General features: G+C 45.2%; 2 protein-coding genes across 2 annotated transcripts in view; both read left to right on the forward strand.

Moving 5' to 3' along the window:
• Positions 1-5,887, forward strand: part of CPEB1 (cytoplasmic polyadenylation element binding protein 1) — a 72,353-nt gene extending 66,466 nt beyond the window's left edge. The window contains exons 10-12 of the mRNA XM_036769581.1: positions 625-719; positions 1,848-1,928; positions 4,420-5,887. Coding sequence (XP_036625476.1) covers positions 625-719; positions 1,848-1,928; positions 4,420-4,530 — 287 coding nt within the window. The 3' untranslated portion in view covers positions 4,531-5,887. The remainder of the gene's footprint in view (positions 1-624; positions 720-1,847; positions 1,929-4,419) is intronic.
• A 5,913-nt stretch (positions 5,888-11,800) lies between these two features.
• RPS17 (ribosomal protein S17) lies at positions 11,801-19,522 on the forward strand. The gene is made up of 5 exons (XM_036735736.1): positions 11,801-11,872; positions 12,146-12,297; positions 17,010-17,115; positions 18,951-19,016; positions 19,397-19,522. Exons 1-5 carry the CDS (start codon positions 11,870-11,872, stop codon positions 19,475-19,477), a joined length of 408 nt encoding a protein of 135 aa, XP_036591631.1. The 5' UTR covers positions 11,801-11,869; the 3' UTR covers positions 19,478-19,522.
• Positions 19,523-19,889: the final 367 nt, after the last annotated feature.

Genomic DNA, 19,889 nt, shown 5'->3' on the forward strand with positions numbered 1-19,889 from the left:
TTCTTGCTGTCCTCCTCAACCCAGAGTTCTTAATAGAAGTTTGTTGTGCCCCATTTCTCCAGCAGTTCGACTGAGCATTGACTGTTGATTGTGTTGATTGGGGTGCTGAGTGTGGGGAGCTGGAGGTTGGGTTGCTGTCCTTAGGATATGTACTGCCTCCTTTCCCTCAAACATTATACATACTACTAACAGGTTAATTAAAATAGGCATTTATCTTCTCTTCATGTTCCTGGAGTCATCATGAGGCTACAAACAAACATGTTCTAACTGATAATATACTGTGCATTCTGAATCTGAGACTTCAGAGACTTAAGTTGGAGGTGAAAAACATTGGGCATTGTGGATCCGTCTCAGAGTGGAGCTCTTGAGAGATTCTCTGCTTTGTCCTGTACGCATAGAACAGTTCTATTGATAATGGTTAAAGTCTTCCCTTAGTCCACTCTCTCTTCGTTCTTTTGTTCTTTTTGTATGGGCCATTTATGGCGTCAAACTGGATCTAAGGAAATTCCTCTTCCCTTTCTTCATCCAAGAATACTATCTTCCCTCTTGTCCTGGACTAGAATTTGCATTGCTATAGAGTATATTATTCACCCCTGGTGTGAACCACGTTCATGTGATTCTCAGGGTCTGGCCGAGTGACTTTTAACAATCAACGCAGTTATCTGAAGGCTGTCAGTGCTGCTTTTGTGGAGATCAAAACTACCAAGTTCACCAAGAAGGTGAGTAGAATGGGTAGTACTTGTGGGAGTTGGCTCACTGTCCCTCTTGCAGCATCTTGAAATTACCCTGTGATGAGTTACCCCATGGTATGGCAGGTCCGGCTGATTGAACCAAAGAGGCCCTGCAGCTGTAGTTTGAGGTACCCTAGTGGGCTATGTAGTTATGGAAGATTTCTTGAGGTATGTGGCACCTATTGAATATAACCTAGAGCCTAGAGAGGATTAACTGAAATAAAATACAGCTCATTATAAAAGTGAGTAGAGTAGGCTTAGTGATCTCAACGTAACATCCAAATTTTGATCCCCTATTTCTTCCTAGTTAGTAAATAGGATTTGTGCATTACAAATTTTTGTCCAAAGCACTCAGCTATTGCCATTTGGCAATATGTGAGAAGCTGTAAAACCAGGCTGTCCAAAACATGACCTGCAGGCTGCATGTGGCCCACAGTGAGATTTTATGCAACCTGCCTCCTGTGGGTTTTAATTTTCATGAGTGAAAAAATAAAATAATAATTTGCATGGAATGTGTATTAGATTTTTTTAATTCTATCACTAATAAATAATGTCATATTCATGTTAATCTTCTTTGGTGTTTTTAAGCAGTATCGCAGACAGAACATACTGCACAGAATTTTCAATCAATCTCTGGGATGCGTTCCATCTGTATGATGCAGACTAGTCTATATGCACCTACCTTTATACTGTTGTGTTGATGATATGTTTGATTTCGTGCTTCACGCCTTCACTTGTCGTATTGATGACGTGCATTCCCCCACTTTCTATAAGCGTACTGTATTTTTTATTTTGGGTGCGGCCCTCAGATAATTGTTTTAATGCGGCCCTAAGATAATCTAAGGTTGGACAGCCCTGCTCTAAAATATTATGCTTGAAGGGTGTGAAGCTTTATCCATCTACTCCCTGAAGGTAGTCCATGTAGCTTTTTTGGGGGGACAGTGGGAAACCACTTCTTGTTGTGATCATTTGCCTCATTCCTCAAGGAGCCCTGTCAGAACTCTTCTTGAAGGACATATGTCCTCTTCATTGTTCACTGCAGAATAATCTATCCTTCTCCCATTCTGGATGATGGATGCTCAGGACACAGCTCATCTGTAACTTGCTTTTGTACAGGTTCAGATTGACCCCTACCTAGAAGACTCTCTGTGTCACATCTGTAGTGCTCAGCCAGGTCCGTTCTTCTGTCGAGATCAGGTGAGTCTTCTTGTCCCACCCAGTTGGCTGACCTGGCTTAAATCCCCTGGAGGAGAGGAGTCAAATGCTCAGATTGCCCACAGGACTCCTAGTGTGGCAGGGACAGGTTAAAATAGAATTGAGAAATAGTTAACAAAATTACAATTGAATATAGAGAACTCCAGTGACTCCAAATTTTCCCTATACTAATGAAGACAATGTGTAAATAATCATACAAGCTACATATAGAGTAGATGGAAGGTAACCTTACAGGGAAGACATTAGCAACTAGAGGGACCTGGGAAGGCCTCTTGCAGAAAGTGATTTTTGGAATGAATCTTGAAGGAAGCCAGAGCATGTAAGAGGCAGAGGTTATGGAAACTAAGAGCTTTTCATGCACAGAGTAGCCATTGCCAAACACAGAGATTGGAGAGAAGGGAGTGCTGTGTTCAAGGAACAAGTGGGCCACTCTAGCTGGATTGGACTATGGAAGGCAGTAATATAGAATAAAACTAGAAAATAGGAAGGCACCAGACTGAAGAGCTTTAATTGATCCTAGAGGGTCCACCGGACTTGAAGAAGAAGATAAGATGGTCAGACTTAATATTTTAGGAAAGTCACTTCAGCAGTTACATGGACAGGTTGGAGAGAAGAGACTTGAGGAAGGGAGACCAGTGAGGAGGCTAGTGCAAAAATCTGAAGGGGAGGGAAGAGTTTGAACTGGGTTTGGTCTGTGTGAGTGGAGAAAAAGGAGCCATATGCAAGAGATGATGTGAGAGTAGAAATGACAAGGTTAGGCCATTTGAATAGGTAGAGGAAGAGTGAGCAGTCAGGTTGTGAATGTAGAGTTCAAAAAGAGAGGGGAGGCTTTGGGAGAAAAGATAATGTTTTGTTTTAGATGTGTTCAGTTGGAGATAATTGCAGGAATTCATTTTTGAAATGTCTGATAGGAAGTTAATGACTTCAGGATTGGAAGTCAGGAGGAGAGAGGTAGAGCTGAGTATAAAGATATGGGAATCATTTGCATAGAGAAAATTGAACCCTTGGGAAGCTGATAGGATCACCAAGTGAGAAAGTCAAGAAAGAAAAGGACTCAGGAGAAGGTCCTGGTGGGATGCCCACAGTAGTGGGTGTGTCCTGGATGAAAGTCCAGTACAAAAGACTAAGTATTCATACATAGTAGTGTCATGAAAACCCGTAGAGGAGATCCAGGAGGGAGAGATGGTCAGTGAACGATGCAGAAGTCAGGAAGGTTGAGTACTGAGAAAAGTCTAGTAGATTAGATGATTGAAAAATCATTGGTAACCTTGGATAGAGTTGTTTGAGTGAGTTGGCGAGTCATGTTGCAGAGAGGAGAGGAGGCCAGACCCTAAGTATAGTCAGCTTTTTCTGGGAGTTTAGCTGAGAAACAGAGGAGAGATACAGAAGAATAGCATGAGGGCAAATAGTAAGGTCACAGTGGAGAGTTTAAGGGTGGAGGAGACCCGGGTGAGGTTGTAGGTGGTAGGCCAAGGGAAGGAGCTTGAATAAGCCAGAAAATTGCTGCTGGCTAACACCCTGGGGGCAGGGCTAGGCTGCAGTGTAGACCCTGACAAGAAACGAAACACTTCATCTGAGATCACAGTGAAAGAAAAGCTGGCAAATTCCTAAGTCTTTGGTCAGGTAATACTGTTACTTTAAATAAAAGCGAGTTTTGAGGCAAATGGCTTTTGGGGAGGAGAAGACTTTGGCTACTAATTGACCAGCTGAAGTGTGTTCCTTTTTTTAGACCTGAAGGTGAAATGCTTATAGCATCTCTGCTGTTGTTAGGCATTGGGACAGACCATAGGTGTCATGACTGTCACTCCTGTGCCAGGAGGATGCTTACTAGCCTCTACTACTGCTCTTGATTGTTGATGCCTGGCTTTATGGTAGACTCTCGAGTTCAAAGCCTTAGCTTTATGGAAATGTGCCTCTAACACATCCTCCGTTGACATGCAGGGCAGTGTACTATAGGAGCTGGGAGGAGATGAAGAAGAGACCTAGGTCATGGTGTGGGGAAGAAAGGCACTAGCTTGCATAGGATTCTGTTAGCGGCTCGGTAGAGTGGTGCCTAAGACACAAGGGCTGTGTTTGTAAGAGGACTGGATGAGCTGTTGAGGACCATTGGACAGGCTATTTGAGAGCTGAAGAAGGGGGTACTCACTTATCAGTGCTTCGTACGTATATTTGAATAGGAATTGTTGAAAATGCTGAAAAATTTTCTACATCGTCAGGCCACAAAGATGCCTTTGGCAAGGAGTTTAGAAGGTTCTTTGTACAGAGCAAATGGATCCCCAGAGAGATTTTTGGACAAGATTTTGGCTCTGTAATGTGTAGCCTGACATTGTCCATGACTTATTTCTGTTTTCTCCCCCTTCCCCACTTAGAATTGTTAAAAATTGATTTTTATCTCAGAAATTGATTGCTCCTGGCTGATGGATCATGCTAGAGGTGACGTTCCCCTTCTTATTTTCATAATCTTGCCTTACAGGTCTGCTTCAAGTACTTTTGCCGAAGCTGCTGGCATTGGCGACATAGCACGGAGGGCCTTCGTCATCATCGCCCTCTGATGCGTAACCAGAAGAGTCGAGAGTCCAGCTAGAGGGGTGGTGGGTGTCTGTCTGCCCCTGGTGAAGCTGGTTTAACCTGAGTGGTGAGAGCTGGAGTGTTGCTATCAGCCTCAGGCCCAGGCTGGGAGCACACTTCTAAAGGACATGGGGAAAATCTTCCATTCACCTTTGCACTTGCTGATCTGTCTTTGTTTCTGCACTAATGCACAGTGAGTTTTGTCGGGTTTTGTTTTCAGGGGGTGTTGTAAGGGGAAGGGCCCCCCAGTCACCCCCCCGCAAGTGACTCTGCAGTTTTCCCAGACTTTAGTTCCTCAGTTTGCTGATGACAAGCAAAAAAGGACCACGTGTTGAGAAGGTGTTTATGCAGATGCCTTCGTCTAGGTTTTTTATTTATTAAAAGCGCTTTTTTACATTCCTCGCAATACTGATGGTAATGACGCAGGTCTCAGTGGCTCCATGTTTGCAGTTGCCATACAGTGCCTTTCCATTTATTTAACCCCCACCTGAACGGCATAAACTGAGTGTTCAGCTGGTGTTTTTTACTGTAACAACAAGGAGACTTTGCTCTTCATTTAAACCAAAATCATATTTCATATTTTACGCTCGAGGGTTTTTACCGGTTCCTTTTTACACTCCTTAAAACAGTTTTTAAGTAGTTTGAAACAAGAGATTTTTTTCTTTCCTGGCAGCTTTTAACATTAATGCAAATTTGTGTCTGGGGACTGCGGCTTAGGGTTTCTCACAGTTGTGGAGAGAGGCGTTTGTAACCAGGAAAAAAAGATGAGATTTTCAAATTTAAAACTGGACCGGATAAACGATGGTGGAGCTGCTGTACATAGTTTTAAACCGTTTCTTGCACTTTCTTAAGTTGCACTTAAGTGGGGGGTTGATAGAGGTTTTTAATCACAAAGTCACAGGACTTAATTTTTTCTTTTTTTGTAACTGAGCTAAAAAGGGCTGCTTTTTGACGGGGGCAGATGAAGGTTCACAGGAGCCCTTTCACTTAGAGGGGACAAGTACCTTTCCCTTTGTTTTTTTTTTTTTTTCGTTTAAAAAAATGTATGAAGCAACAGGGCGGTTGGCTGATGCTGCTGGGATTTGAAAACTTGACTTTTTTTTTTAAAGAAGAAAATAGAACTTGCCCCTCTACGGGAAGCTGTGTGCCAAAGAACCAGTGTCATAACCCTCCCTCCTTTTCCTCCCCCTCCCGCTGAGCCGATGTTGCGTTGTTGCGTATCCCAGCTGCTCTGTGTGGGTTTTTGTGAATCTGTTTGTGAAGTCCCTACCTCATTGTAGTGTATGCAGGCAAGACTGCACTCTCCTGCAGATGTGTGGAGTAAGCTGTGGTGTAGTTTTTTTGGCACATAATAAACACGTTGCAGCAGTGTTGGGCTTGTCTCGTTAATTTTGATAATAGTGGGTATGGGAGCACCTTGGTGGGTTAGTCCCTATGTGGTGAGAAAATCAAGTTAGGATATCTGGTCATTAGGCCCTGGGCACTTTGGACTAAGGCCTGGGTCCCACAAGGTAGATTTACATGTGTACACTCCACCCAAACAACTCCTGAGGCTTTGGGCCCTTGCCTTGAGCTTTGTAGGCTTTGAAAATTGAAGTGTTTGAGGCTCTTAGGACTCCTGCTGAATGATGGCCTTCTCTCATCAGTAACTTGAAACATCTGAGTAACTTTTTGGAGTAGGATGGGTTTTCCTGGGTGGTGTGGTGCTAACAGGAACTCCAGTCCAAGGCTAGACATAGATAAACTTTCTGGTTGCTTTTAGTGTGGTCTTTTCCCACTTTCAGACTGTGTGCATTCCTTTTCCACTTTCCTATTATTTCTCCGATTTGTCCTTCATTCCAGGACCCAAAGACTGCCATTGCATGTCCATCACAGGGAGACTAATTTTAGGAAAGTGTTTAGAGGCATCCAGGAGGCCCAAGTTACCTTGACTTCCCATATAGAAAAATATTTAAAGGCAGAGGCTTTAATCCCTTTATTTCCTACAAATCCTCCACTTTTTTCCAGCTAGGATAACCCCATGAAGTTAATGTCTGATCATAAAGCCTATAGTAGAAATGGAAATTAAGTGTCCTGGAATCAGGTCATTGAATCTGGGTGTCCAACTGTCCTAATAAAAAATTCTAAAGTCAGAAGAAGTAGGTCTGATGATACAAGATTTTTATCAAAGTTCCACACCTTAAAGTCAGCTGCCATTCTTTAGTCACCTTGGTCCCTTCTCTACGTGATAATGTTGAAATATTATTATCATGTTGCAGCCAAGTTTTGTGTTTGTCCCTAGTAGAGGAATGATCCCATGAGTTCAGAAATGATACGGACATATAAACAAGTGTGGCTATAATGGTTATGTGTCCCCCTTTCCCACCAGAGTCATGGTGGGGGAAGAAGGTTGGGTCAGGTCTGAGAATGGGAAGAAAACTAATAAGGAAGCAGCAGGTAGGCCAAGTTGTCTCTGTCCTTATTCCATATCTCTAGGTTCCTTTGGTATTCTTGCCTGACCCTGAAGAGGGAAGATTGCCAAATGATTGGGTACCTTTTAATCCACACCTAATTCCAAATACCTGCTATCCATATATTAACCTTGTTCTCACCTTTGCAAGTCTTTATTCCTTCCTAGCATCCCTCTCTTCTACTGCCCATGCTCTTCTACTTGTCCAGGGGTAGGGAACCTGTGGCCTCAAGGTCACATGTGGCTTACTAGGTCCTTGGGTGCAGCCTTTTGACCAAGTCCAAGTTTTACAGAAGAAATCCTTTTAAGGGGATTTGTTCTGCAAAGTTTGGATTTAGCCAAGGGGAGCACTTGAGGACCTAGAGGGCCATATGTGGCTTCAAGGCCTCGGGTTCCCAACTCTTGGTCTAGGCCTTGGGTTGAAGTTCTGTCTTATCTGTGGTTCATAACCTGAAGTAGCACACTCAGCATCTCCTATTGGGAGCACCTGCATGAAATGTGGAGGACTCCAAGACACTCATATGAAGTGTTTCCTAGGAAGACAGCTCTTCATGGCCTGACCTTCCCAGCTCTGGATTCTGGGGGAGGAAGGAGAGGTGCCTTTCTTGGGGTAGACAGTTGTTATAATTCCTCCTCCTCTCCAGACATTTGTAGGCTGTTTTGCATAAAGGTAACTAAGATACTCTAGCTCAGATAATTTTATGCCTAACTTTGGTGATACCCAAAAGGAGGTCAGGACTGTCTTATGGAAGTGAGCCTTAGATAAAATCATTGAGCCATCTGGTTACCATGAACATCAAATGCAGTTTGGTCAGTGGAACTAAAATAGTTTTGAGGCATGTATGCAGGTTAAAAAAATAGCCAAAGGGAAAGAAATTCTCTATAGCTTATATTCTTGGCATCATCACTTCCAACTGGTCCATTTCAAGTATTGCTACTAAATACAGATCAATATGCTAAATGCGTATGTATGTGGGGGCGAGGGGCAAGACAGGGTGAGGCTTCAAGATCTTACCAAACATTGAACCTAAAAATGGGGGACTAACACCTATTTTGCATTAGTTCTGTGTTTAAAAGATATGAAAGAAATACTGACATCTAAGGAGGAATACAATTCATAAAGAAGGGAAAAGGTGCCTATTCTCCCACTGTTTGCTTAGCACGAACTGTCCCTTTTTGTTCCTCATTCCTCCACAATCATCACTGGAATTTCTCCCCCTCCTTTAAAACCTAACTCCAATGCCACCTCTTTTGGGAGGCCCTTTGATCTTAACGTATGTTTCAACAATTTGGCTAGCAGCTGCTGTGGGGGTGAAAAACCAACAACAACCAGCTCACAGAATGCTGCAAGCCCAAGTTCTTTTGATCTGCTTTACTAAGGAAAGCAATGTTAAGGGGTTAACAATCTTACTTTAATCCAGCATACAAATATAATTCACCTAGTTCGGGGGAGAAAGCCAGCACCCTGAACTTCAGAGCAAATACAAACAAATTACAAACATCAACAAACAGACCAAATATGATTCATAGTTACCAACATCTGAGTTCAGCCAGGAGCTCGACAAGGGCTGGCCCAGAGTCACGCAATACTCCTGCTGTGGGTCAGAGCTCCGAAAAAAGAAAGCCAACCTCTGGTTTTATATCTTTTTCAGGGTCAAGGGTGAGTCACATGTGACTCACCCACATGACCTAAAATCATCACAAAAATGTGACTTAAACCCACGTGGTCTAAAAGCCTCTGATATAACAAACGTCACTGAAACCCATGTAAACTCGACTTTCCCTTGAGGCACGGAGGTCATCAAGGACTCTTAATTTAATGAAGGAAATAAAGGCCAAACTCTTCAAGGGCACTTGGTTGAATTAGGTGCTAAGAGCCCATTTTGACTGCCAATACAACATAGCATTTTGCCCTTCCCTGACAAATTCGTTTTGTACTATAGATACTTAAATATATTATAACCTTACTGATGTATAAATTTCCTGAGGGCAGATACATTACCAAAAATCTCACTCCCATATGTATGTATGTGATAGGTGCTTAATAAAAGTTTGAATTGACTTTTGGATCTTGGGTAAGTCACTGGACATCTCAGAGCCTACATAGGTTAGACACTGTGCTAGGTATTAAGAGGTGCAAAGACCAAAGGAAAACAGCCTCTGTACTCAGGGAAGTTGCATTCTAATGGGGGAGACAATGTACCCTATGAGAGTATATACCAAATTCAGGTAATTTTGGGAAGGGATGAAGCACAAATATCTGGGAGCAAAGGAGATCAGGAAATGTTTTCATGTAGAAAGTGGTCCTTGAGCTGAGTGTTGCAGGAAGCTAGGGATTACAGAGATGAACAGGGGCTAGCTCTTTCAAAGATACGGAGAAGGGACATTCCATGAATGAAGAATAGGAAGAAAGCAAATTTGGCTGGACAGAGTACGTGGAAGGGAGTAATGTAATATAAGTCTGAAAAGGGAGGTTAGGTTCAGGTTGGGAAAAGTTATGTCACAGGAAATGCTGGGAGAGCTGTTATGGCTGTTAATGGCTGGTTTGTGATGGGTAGAGCTGAGCTGAACAGACTGACTTAGCTGTACTGTGAGTTTGTCTTTGGGAAGACCCCAGCAAGAAGTCAGAGAGGTTTTGGGATGGCGAGGCTCCATGTTGATATGTTTTGAATGCTTCACTGCTGTGATGGATTGGGTAGATGGTTTATGGGATATGGTTCTTTGGTGTCTGAATAGATGGTTTATGTGAAGAGTCTCGTATACTTTGTGATGCAGAGCTACATAGGCATTTTGATAGTTCTCATCCATGTTGTTATCACTGCCTTACTGATACAATGATCCACTGAAAATAGAGATACCCTGTGAATTTAGGAAGTGGCCTCAAATACTGGAGTTAGGGGCCAGAATGCAAGGGATTGGAAAGCGAGTGAAGAAAGGAAGCTCTGGTAATTATCATAGGGCAGCTTTTTCTAGGAGCAACCTGCTGGAGAAGACAGAGGGCAAAGAATCAAGGGTACATCTGTCATACTAGAGCTTGTTAGAACTGGTCCTAGGAAAAGATGACTTGTGCCATACCCCTTTCAGAGCTCATCCCAAGCCTATGGGGGCATTGGTTTACCCAGGCCCTTGAGGAAGCTAGATCTACAGTAAAAAGGAAAGATAAGGGATGGTGGGATGAGCAGGGATAGACTCTGAACTCCAATTAATAGGCCCTGAAACGCATGATGCGTCAGGAGGAGAGCTAGCTGTTGGCCCTACTTGGTGGTGCCAGATCAAGGTGTGGCCTAGGAAATTAAGAGGCCCCAGTTCTTTCTGTGGGTCGAGGAGCAAGTCCTGGCTGACATTCTTTGTTGATGTCTTGTAGGTCCCTTATCCTTCCCTACTAGGTAAGCATGGTAGTGGATGAATTTCAGGCACAATTCATATCTGGGAGCAAAATAGGGATGTGGCATTGCCTGAGGACTGAAGAATTGAATCCAGACTCAGGTAATGCTTCTGGAACAAAGCCTAACTTGAGGGGGTCCCAGGGTCCCAAGCTCCAGAATGGCCAGCTGACAGCTAGAAAGTCTGAAATGCTAGAGAAGGCACATGGAAGGCAAAGTGTTCATTGGGCTCTCACATTGGACTACAGTATAAAGTAGAACAGAAAGCTGTGTCACGTAGGGAAACATAAAAACCCTTTTAAACCTTCTTAGTTGATTCAGGATTAATAGCTGGGAATCTTTTGACTATACTATACCAGCCTTCAAGTAAGCGTGGGTACCAGTTAAAGGCCCGGATGCTGAAGAGAGGCAAAGACCAAAGGAGAAAGCTTATCAGCTTTGCTCTACCCTGAATGTCAAGAGAATTTTTCAACTATCACGGCTGCTGGGATAGAAGGCTCCCATATCCAAAAGAAGTGGTTCTGGGACGGAAGAGGCAAGCGCTGAAAATACCTGCTTCCTTTCCACGATCCCTGGGATCGAAATGCGGACTAAAGGTGGGGGTGGGGTGGGGGTGGAGGAACCAAATACACAGAGTTTAAGATCCTCCAGCCACGGCTCCAGGATAACCTGAAGATGACCGACCATACAGGCTTCTGTGCCCCCCTCCTCTACACCTGACACATGCACTCCCTCCCTGGTGGTTAACGAGGGCCTCAGCACAGAGGGCTTTTCCCCCAAGGTATCGCCACCTGGGGATGGGAGGCGGGGATAGTAACCACCTCTTGTTAGCACATCTACTTACGCCTCGCTGTGGTGCTCCACCGGGGGGTCGAGAGCGGGGGCGGGGCGGAGAAGAGCAGGGGTGGTGGTGGGGATCTCAGTGGGAGAGTGGTCCATCGTTTCTCGTGGCCCAACAAAAATAGTAAGGATTTGCACCAAGGTCTGACGTGGTCAGCCTGTAGTCCCGCCCCAGAGAAGTCAAGAAGCATTTATTAAGCACCTACTACCTGCCAGGTACCGGGCCGGGCGCTGGGGTTTCAAAGACAGAAGACTGCTAGAGTAAAGCCCCTTCTCTCCCCCGCCCCAATTCCCGGGCTCATAGAGAAGGCGTACGCACCTGTATGCAAACTAACCTGTGCGCGGGTCCGCACCTGTGCAAATTTACCTGCGCACGACCCCTACCGCCTCGGCTCGCCGACGATTGGTTGCTTCACTCCACTCATTCCTGCCTCCACTATCACCAATCTCCGCCCCCTCCTCTCTGCTCCAAGGCTGGAGAATGTGGACGACTCTGGTCACTCATGCCCAGAAACCGAAGCTCCGATTGCAGGACGCTGCACTTGCCCTCCCGTCCGCCGGAGGCCGCTGTGGCGCTCAGCTCGTTGCTCCGCGCCGCCAGGTCAGGCGGAAGTAACGCAGCCGCCGTCTCTTTATAGGCCTTTTCCCGGCAGCCTCTGCTCCCTTCACCCTCAGGAGCCAACATGGTAGGTACTGCTAGGAGCTAGAGCCGCCCCCCCATCCGTCGCCATCCGCGGCTCCCCTGGGCCCCGCGCGGCCAGCTGCGAGCCCAGGAGCCGCCGCTCCTTCGGGGCTGCGTGGCTGGGAGGGTCCCGTCCGCGGGACTTGTCGCTGGGACTCCAGAGGGGCTGCGGCGGGCCTGAGCCGACCCGGGGCCTGGCGGGCGGGGGCGGGCGTGGGGATGGGGGCCCCGTGTTCCCGTGGGCCGCGCCGTCCTCTCAACTCTCCTCCGCCCGTAGGGTCGCGTTCGGACCAAGACCGTGAAGAAGGCGGCGCGAGTCATCATCGAAAAGTACTACACCCGTCTGGGCAATGACTTCCACACCAACAAGCGCGTGTGCGAGGAGATCGCCATCATCCCCAGCAAGAAGCTCCGCAACAAGATCGCGGGGTGAGCCGGGACGGGGCCGGCCCGGGTGGGGGCGGGGGCGTCTCGGGGCTCGGCCGGGGCCCAGCGCTGGGCTTCAATGCGTACCTTATTGAGCGGGAAGAACCTAACCTTGTAGAGGGAGAAGAAACCCTAGGCGTGCACTCCCTTATTTTACAGGAGAGGAAACTGAGTCAGCTCAGAAAGGGGAAGTGGCCTGTCGTGAGTTAGAGAGCGTGGCCGCGCCCAGGCCTAAAGTTAAGGAGGAGTCAGGAAGCGATTTTGCTGTGTGCTGAGCACCGGGGATGCAGAGCGAGGCAGCCGCGTGACCCCTGCCCTCGAGGGGCTTACATTCTAGCGGGGGAGCCAATAATTAATGCACGCTGGGTGCATCCTGCCCGAAGGGAAGGTGGTATTGGAGGGAAAGGGCCGGGAAAAGGAAAAGCGTCCAGGCGTGGGGGCCAGCCCTGGAAATGCCCGGAGTTTGTGTGCGAGGAACCAGGACGTGGATCATAGAGGGTGGAAAGCGGCGAAAGCATCAGGGGATAGAAGGTTAGGAAGGGCCTGGCTTGTGATAGGCTTCAAGTGCCAACCATGCTTGATCCTGTAGTGATAGGGAGCCGCTGAGGGTTATGGAATATGAGGCTGCCGCGGAGTATAGGGACCTTCCTGGGTACTATAGGCCTCAATCATTAAGAATTACTATTGGACTTATTGGTCTCAATCCTTATAAATAAATCAAACGCTTAGTGCAGTCTCTGGAGGGTGGTTATGGGGGATTCTGACTATGATCCAACAAAGGAGTGCACAGAAGCTGTCAAATGATAGCACCAAAGATTCAGTGGATACGTTAGAGAAAGGCTCCCCAAAAGTGGTGTTTTGGAGGAAAAAAACTTTTTAATGGGCTATCTCAGGGGGTGGCATTCTAGGCACTAGGAGACAGTGTTGCTTGGAGTGTAGGTACCCAGGAGCAGAATAAGGTCTGTCAGTGTAATTGGTGGCTTAAGAGTGAAAATCTGACCGTATCATCCCCTAAAACCCCCTTCAAGAACTCCGGGTAACCTCCGGGATCAACTATCAAACCCCGTGTTTGGCTTTTGAAGCTCTTGTTAACCTGGCTTCTTCCTACCTTTGGGGGCTTCTTACGTCTTACTCCCCTTCTCATACTCTGATCCCCTGACACTGGCCTCCTGGCTGTTCTTTTGCTTCCAGGCATTGTCACTGGTCCCTAAGCCTGAAACTCCCCATCTCTCCCTCCTGACCTCCTTCAAGTCTCAGCTAGAGTCCACCTCTGCCAAAACCCTTAACCAGCCTGCCCTCTGAGGTGACCTCCCCGTGCACCCTGTGTCTGCCTTGTGTGTTCCTAGTGTTTGTGTTGTGTCTCTCCTTTAGCAGAGATCATTGAGAGCTGGGACTTGGTTTGCCTTCCTTTGCATTCCTAGCATGGAGGACGTGATTCCTAAATAAATGGTTGTTGGCTTCATAGAATTTTGTTTGGATCTATAGGTGACTAGTTAGGAGAATGGGGGCAAGCATCCGAAGGAACTTTTACTTGACAAGGGACTGGAAGGTTTGAGGTAAATAGTGAGAAGCTACTGAGGATTTTTGAGGGAGGAACCTGTGTTAGGAAGGTTGCTCTGTCAGGGAGCAGTGTGAAGGCAGTTGCTCTAGTGGTATAAATTGATTTCCCAAGAGGATGATATTTTTGACCACTGATGGTATATTCTGTTGCTGGGTAGAAACTCTAGATTTCCTAGTGATCTGTGAAAGGGCTATGTCTGGGTTGTCTGGCATTTTTGAAGTTTTTAGGTTTCTGGTGGGTTTTTCTAGAAAGAACCTTAACCAATCCGTTAATCAGCAGTGTTGAGCATTGGGAATACAAAGAAAGTTTGAAGAAGTTGAGCCCCTGAGGAGAAAGCCTGGAAATAACAATGTGCAAACAAGCTATAGAAGGATAAATTGGGGGCGATCTGAGAGGAGAGGACTGGTTCAGCTGAGATTTGAAGGAAGCTGGAAGGTGGAGATGAGGAAAGGTCCAGGTGTGGGGATAGCCAGTGACATGCAGGGAATTTCGTGTTTGAAAAACTGCAAGGATGCCGTTGTCACTGGATCATAGAGTCCATGGGGAGTGAGCTAGGCCATCTGTTGGGAGCAGTAGAATGTAAGTGTCCTGGCAGGGTGGGAAATAGGATTCTGTGTTTGATTTTATAGCTAATAAGGAGCTACAGAAGTTTATTAAATAGGAGGTTGACACGAGCAGGTCTTCACTTTGAGGAGAGCAGTTCAGTAGCTGGGTAAAAGCATGAATTGGAGTAGGAAGAGACTTGAGACAGGGAGACAGACTGGCAGGCTATTAATGCAGGCATAAGATGATGGAGACGTGCATGGGGGGGGTTCAACAGTGTTAAGTAGAAAGAAGGGGGACATATGGGAGAAGTGTTATGGCAGGATTGGATATGGGATTGCCAGAGAGTGAGGAGGTGTCATTTGCAAAGAACAGCCTGGAAGCTAGGGTCACAGAATCACACACAGTATGTGAAAGTAGGTGTAAGAAGCCTGGAAAGATAGGAATGTGCCAAGTTATGAAGAACTTTAAAAGCCAACTATAAGATTTTGTGGTTCATTCTGGAGATAGAATGCCACTGCAGTTTTGTCAAATGTGGTGATGACAATTATATACCAGTGTTTTAGGATCAGTTTGACAGCTGAACTGAAGATGGGGAGAGACTTGGCAAGGAGGCCAACCAGTGGGCTATTGCAATAGCCCAGGCATGAAGTGATGAGTGTCTGCACCAGGGTGGTGAGAGCCCTAGAAGAAAAAAGGGGGACTTGTGTCTACAGGGTTTCCAGTTTGAGGTATCTAATAGTGAGTTGGAGATTTGAGTCTGGGGGTTGGGGCTGGACAAGTAGGAGATGATTGAAACCATGAGGGCTTATGAGATCATCAAAAAATAGGATAGAGGGCCCAGGACAGAGCCTTGGAGCATCCCCATAGTTATTGGTGGGTCAAAGATCCAGCAAAGGAGACAGTGAAGGAGTAGGTCAGACAGATATGAGAACCAAGATGAAGAGAAGTGTCACAGAAACCCAAAGAGAAGAGGATATTAAGGAGAAAAGAGGGTGATGGACAGTGTCAAAGACTGCAGAGAGGGACCAGAAGAGGACATTGGATTTGACAATTACATGAATCGATGGTAATTTGGGAGAGGCCAGTTTCAGTAGAATGGTGAGCCTGGAAGCCAAGCTGCTGAATTAAGAGAGTGAGAGGAAAGAAGTTGGAGGCACCCATTGTAGATGACCTTCTCAAGGAGGTTAGCTTACAAGAAGGAGGGAGATGGCAGAATCAGGTGAAGGTTTTTTGAGGATGGCAGCTTGTAGGCAGTGGGGGAGTCATTTTCCTCATTCAGTGAACATTTACTTGAGCAGGGTAGTACATACAGTTTTATAGTTTTTTACAATTTCCAGTGATGTTTTTGTGGTGTTTTTTTTTTTGATTCTTTAATAACTTTTGGAAGCAGGCAAGCAATTATCCCCATTTGACAGATTAAAAATTGAGGCTGGTTATATCTGAGCCATGTCACAATACAGGCTTGGAGATCTCATTGATTTCTGTATTGAATTATTCTTTCTGTCTAACTAAAATTGAGAGAATTAAGTCAGCCATATGTACAAATTCAGTGCCAACTGAAAAGTTGAACTGGGCAAAATTAACTTTGTAATTATCTTATAGTGGCGTCTGGAACACTGCCCCACCCCGGTTTCAAAGATGAAGGTTTATCCAGAAACTGATTAGATATTTTAAGAGTAGTACATGCTAGCACAATCTTTAATAGTTTTAAGATTTAGTCTATAGCTTCTTGTCTGAATATTCACATAGTTTATCTTGCTCTACTGGCTTTTGAGATAGTGGGCATGAAGATGTTTTTGTGTTAAGGAACATTTTATGTCCTTGAACTCCTTAACTGATTCTTGACCAGTCTATCTGGTATTTTCACCTGTTTGGAAAGTTTTCCAGTTGTATTAAGGGGCCTTTTGCCCATTCTTGTATTGCTTACTGATTCGATTAGCAAGCATTTGTTAAATGCTTCATGTGTTCCCAGCACTGTGCAAATTGCTAGGGATGCAAACAGAAAAGTAAAGAACATTAATTAGGAAGAAATGCTATGAACAGAGCAGTATTAAGTGCTTAGTGAGAGATTATTGTAGAAATGACATTGACCTATAGTTGAGATTTATTTGAAGGTCAACAGGGTTGGTATTGCCCACTGAGCCAAATGCAGATTTCCTGTTCATCACGAACCTCATATTAGCAGGTGTCCAACCACTTGTTTTATTTCACTCCTTTACTCTGCCCTCAACAAAATGGAGAAATGTGCATGTGCTTCTGTTTCTTGCCAGAGGTTGCCTGTAGTGGAATCCCTAGGGAGCTGTATGTACCCCACTGCTAGTGGACCCCCCAGGACTGCAGCTTAGTGAACTGTTGGTAACATTTGTTTCAGTGATTTGGGATCAGCAGTAGCCTTTCCTGGGACTGTTAATAGCTCTAAAGGAAAATGGAATGAAGCTTTTGGGCTGTTAGGTTTTCCATCACCATTTAAAAAATTTCCCCGCTGTGTGTTAATGTGTCTCCAACTTTGCTCATTTTTGTTCAGATATGCCACAGCTGATAACAAGTGGTGTTAGAAATCGGGTTTATGAGTGATTTTCTTATGTACTTTGGTGCTGTTGGTTTCTAGATATGTTACTCATCTGATGAAGCGAATCCAGAGAGGCCCTGTGAGAGGTATCTCCATCAAACTGCAGGAAGAAGAAAGAGAAAGGAGGGATAACTATGTCCCAGAGGTAAGCTTCCTGGTCACCCCTCAACCTCTGGTTCTTTTCTTCCTGAAGAGTACTAGGTGTGGGTTCCGGAGCATTGAGAATAAGCTTTTTTAAACCTCCTTTTGTGGCTTTTCTAAAGCGGTTTTCTCTGGCCCTTTGACCTTTTCGGGCCTAGTCCTGCTTGTAAGAAAGCCCTCAGCATTGAGCATGCTTGGCTCTTCACTGTCATTGCTGGGTATTTGTCTAGTTTTTCCTTCCTAGATTTCTCTGCTGCAAATCTGAGGAATTTCTTAACCTACTTCAGGTCACACTATTAAGTTCTAGAAAGGACCTGAACCCTGATTTAACTTGCCAACTAGTCAAGGAATTGTTTTCTTCAGCAGATGCTTAGCCTTTGCTTGGGGCACAGAGACACTTAGCTTTTGAGTCTAACCAACACAATCCCCATGATGTGTGAGACACCATGCTTAAGGGGTACAAAGGTGAAGAGTGCCTCTGCCCAGTTGTCTGGATTTCTTGTGTCGTAGAGCAGCCTAGACCAGATTTACTTACTCATATAGTCTTAGAGATGGGAAGACCTTAAATCCCCCAGCCTCCTAGATCGCCTCCATCAACCACCTCTGAGGATGGAACGACTTACTTTAAAGCTGTTCGTTCTGTTAGTAATTCCATTCCACCTAAAAACTTCTGTTCATTGATCTTGGTTTTACCCTTTGGAACGAAAACACGTTTTCCGCCTGGGTCTCAGCTATTGAGCACAGGCCTGTTTTTGTGACGCTTGTTCTTTGGACCACTAAGGACGTCTTCTATTTTTTCTTCCCACTGTCTCTTGGATTCCTTTTCTTGAGGACCCAATCCTGATTCTGAGCTCATTGACTCAGATGATGGATGGTAGGGGAGAAGCAAGAGGTCATTTGGGCCACTTTGCTCCTCTGTGAAAGGTGCCATCTAACCATTGCACAGGGTTGTGAGGAGGGTAGTCTAGGCTGTGTGGTACCTGCTTGTTTTGATTCTGCACCAGTAGGGGAGGACAAGGATGATTTCATTTTACAGAAGAGGAAGCAGCTCAGGGAGGTTACATGACTTGATAATTGTCACATAGGGCTAGAATTGAAGCCAGGTTTCTTGATTCCACTGTGCCACAGTGCTGTGACCAGTCACAGGTGAGCTCTGGTTCTTCCTGGGGTGGACACTTGGGAATTCCCAAAGAAGCATTTTTGGTGTTGGTGCTTCTTCCCTTCTCCCTTCCCTGGAAGTCACATTTTCCGCTTCAGTAACTGCACAGCCTGATTACACATTGTACAAAAGGAAAAGAGTATTTCTTCCTTGTTTTATGGAAAGACTTGGACAAGAGTCATGCAGGATGAGAAAGCAAATGTTTTACTTTCCGAGTGACCCCATCTTTTTGAGATTCTTGGAATTAGGGAAAACGTGATTTGGGATAGACAGAACTGCAGTGTTGTAGACTTGATTGAGAAGCAAGGTACCTGGCATATTGCAGAGGGGCAAACCTGTACTATCTGGTGGAAACATCTCTCCTGATGCAGATAAGTGACTTAATAGTTTGAAAGTTGCTGGGACCCAAGTGCTCAATGACTTGCCAAGGTTCATACAATCAGTATGTGAAAAAAGAATAATTGAACCCAGGCCTTACTTAACTGTTAAGGCCTGCTTTCTCTCACTATTCCATGGGTAACTGCATGGCATATGTGGTAGAGGTATTTAATTGATGATTGGTGAATTGAAGGGACATTTTTATATGGATGTGGAGATAAGGGAAAGTATGTGGGAAATGCATTAGAAAATCTGGTTGTGTTTCCTTGTTGATAGTGAGTGACCTCATTCCTCTTTTTTAGGTCTCTGCTTTGGATCAGGAAATTATTGAAGTGGACCCTGACACCAAAGAAATGTTGAAACTCCTGGTGAGTGTAATCTTGAACTTCGGGATTAGGAACTAGTAACCAGATAGAGGTCCAAGGTTGAAGCTTTTATAGGATTTCTGCAGGGGCTAGTGGGTGAGAGAACCAGGCTTTTTGGAACATGACCCTGTTTCTGTTAACCCTGGTAATGAGTATGAGAAAGAATTCAGTGCAACCTTCTCCCGACTCCACTCACACCTCAAGGTCCCACTTAGAACAGTTTCTAGCAGGTTTGTACTTTGCCTGTATCAGACATGGAGGACGCGACTAGGGAGTCAGAGGTCACTGGTGGGTCCTGAGCTTCCTGAGATTTCTCTTAAGGAGAATCTCTTAAGGAATCACGATTGCATCACATTTAGAAATCTTTTTTCTTATCATTCCAGGACTTTGGCAGTTTGTCCAACCTGCAAGTTACCCAGCCCACAGTTGGGATGAACTTCAAAACACCAAGAGGAGCTGTTTAATATTTACTTTTGCCTTCTTTCCAATAAACATGGGAATGCCCCACAGTGCTGTCTTGTTTTTAAATGCTGCTTCATGCACTCGCAAGCCTACATGTGGAGAGAGTTTGGGTTTTCAGGACAAGTTACAGTATGCAATTTATGGCCCCTGAAATTAGTCATCTAAGCTGTGCAATTGTGACCTTACTCAGAATCTCTTATTGACATGTAACCCCAGACTGGTGCATATAGAAGGTAAGGTCTCCTGCTAGCCCAGCGGTGTCAAACTCGAAACAGAATGGATCTCTGTTGGCCACATATTGACATTATGTTTTGTTGTATTTAAACATTTTCCAATTACATTTTAATCTGTTCTGATTACGGTACTCTTGCTATTGAATTGTGGGGGTGGGCTGTTACCCTTTAATCTCAAGGG

The sequence above is a fragment of the Trichosurus vulpecula genome, chromosome 8, assembly GCF_011100635.1.
Source record: "Trichosurus vulpecula isolate mTriVul1 chromosome 8, mTriVul1.pri, whole genome shotgun sequence".
Classification (NCBI taxonomy): Eukaryota; Metazoa; Chordata; class Mammalia; order Diprotodontia; family Phalangeridae; genus Trichosurus; species Trichosurus vulpecula.

What these genes read in the sequence shown, in the direction of transcription:
- RPS17 (XM_036735736.1), top strand. An exon ending in CTCCGCAACAAGATCGCGGG is followed by an intron (nt 12,298 to 17,009) that starts GTGAGCCGGGAC and finishes GTTGGTTTCTAG; the next exon opens with ATATGTTACTCATCTGATGA. An exon ending in GGGATAACTATGTCCCAGAG is followed by an intron (nt 17,116 to 18,950) that starts GTAAGCTTCCTG and finishes CCTCTTTTTTAG; the next exon opens with GTCTCTGCTTTGGATCAGGA.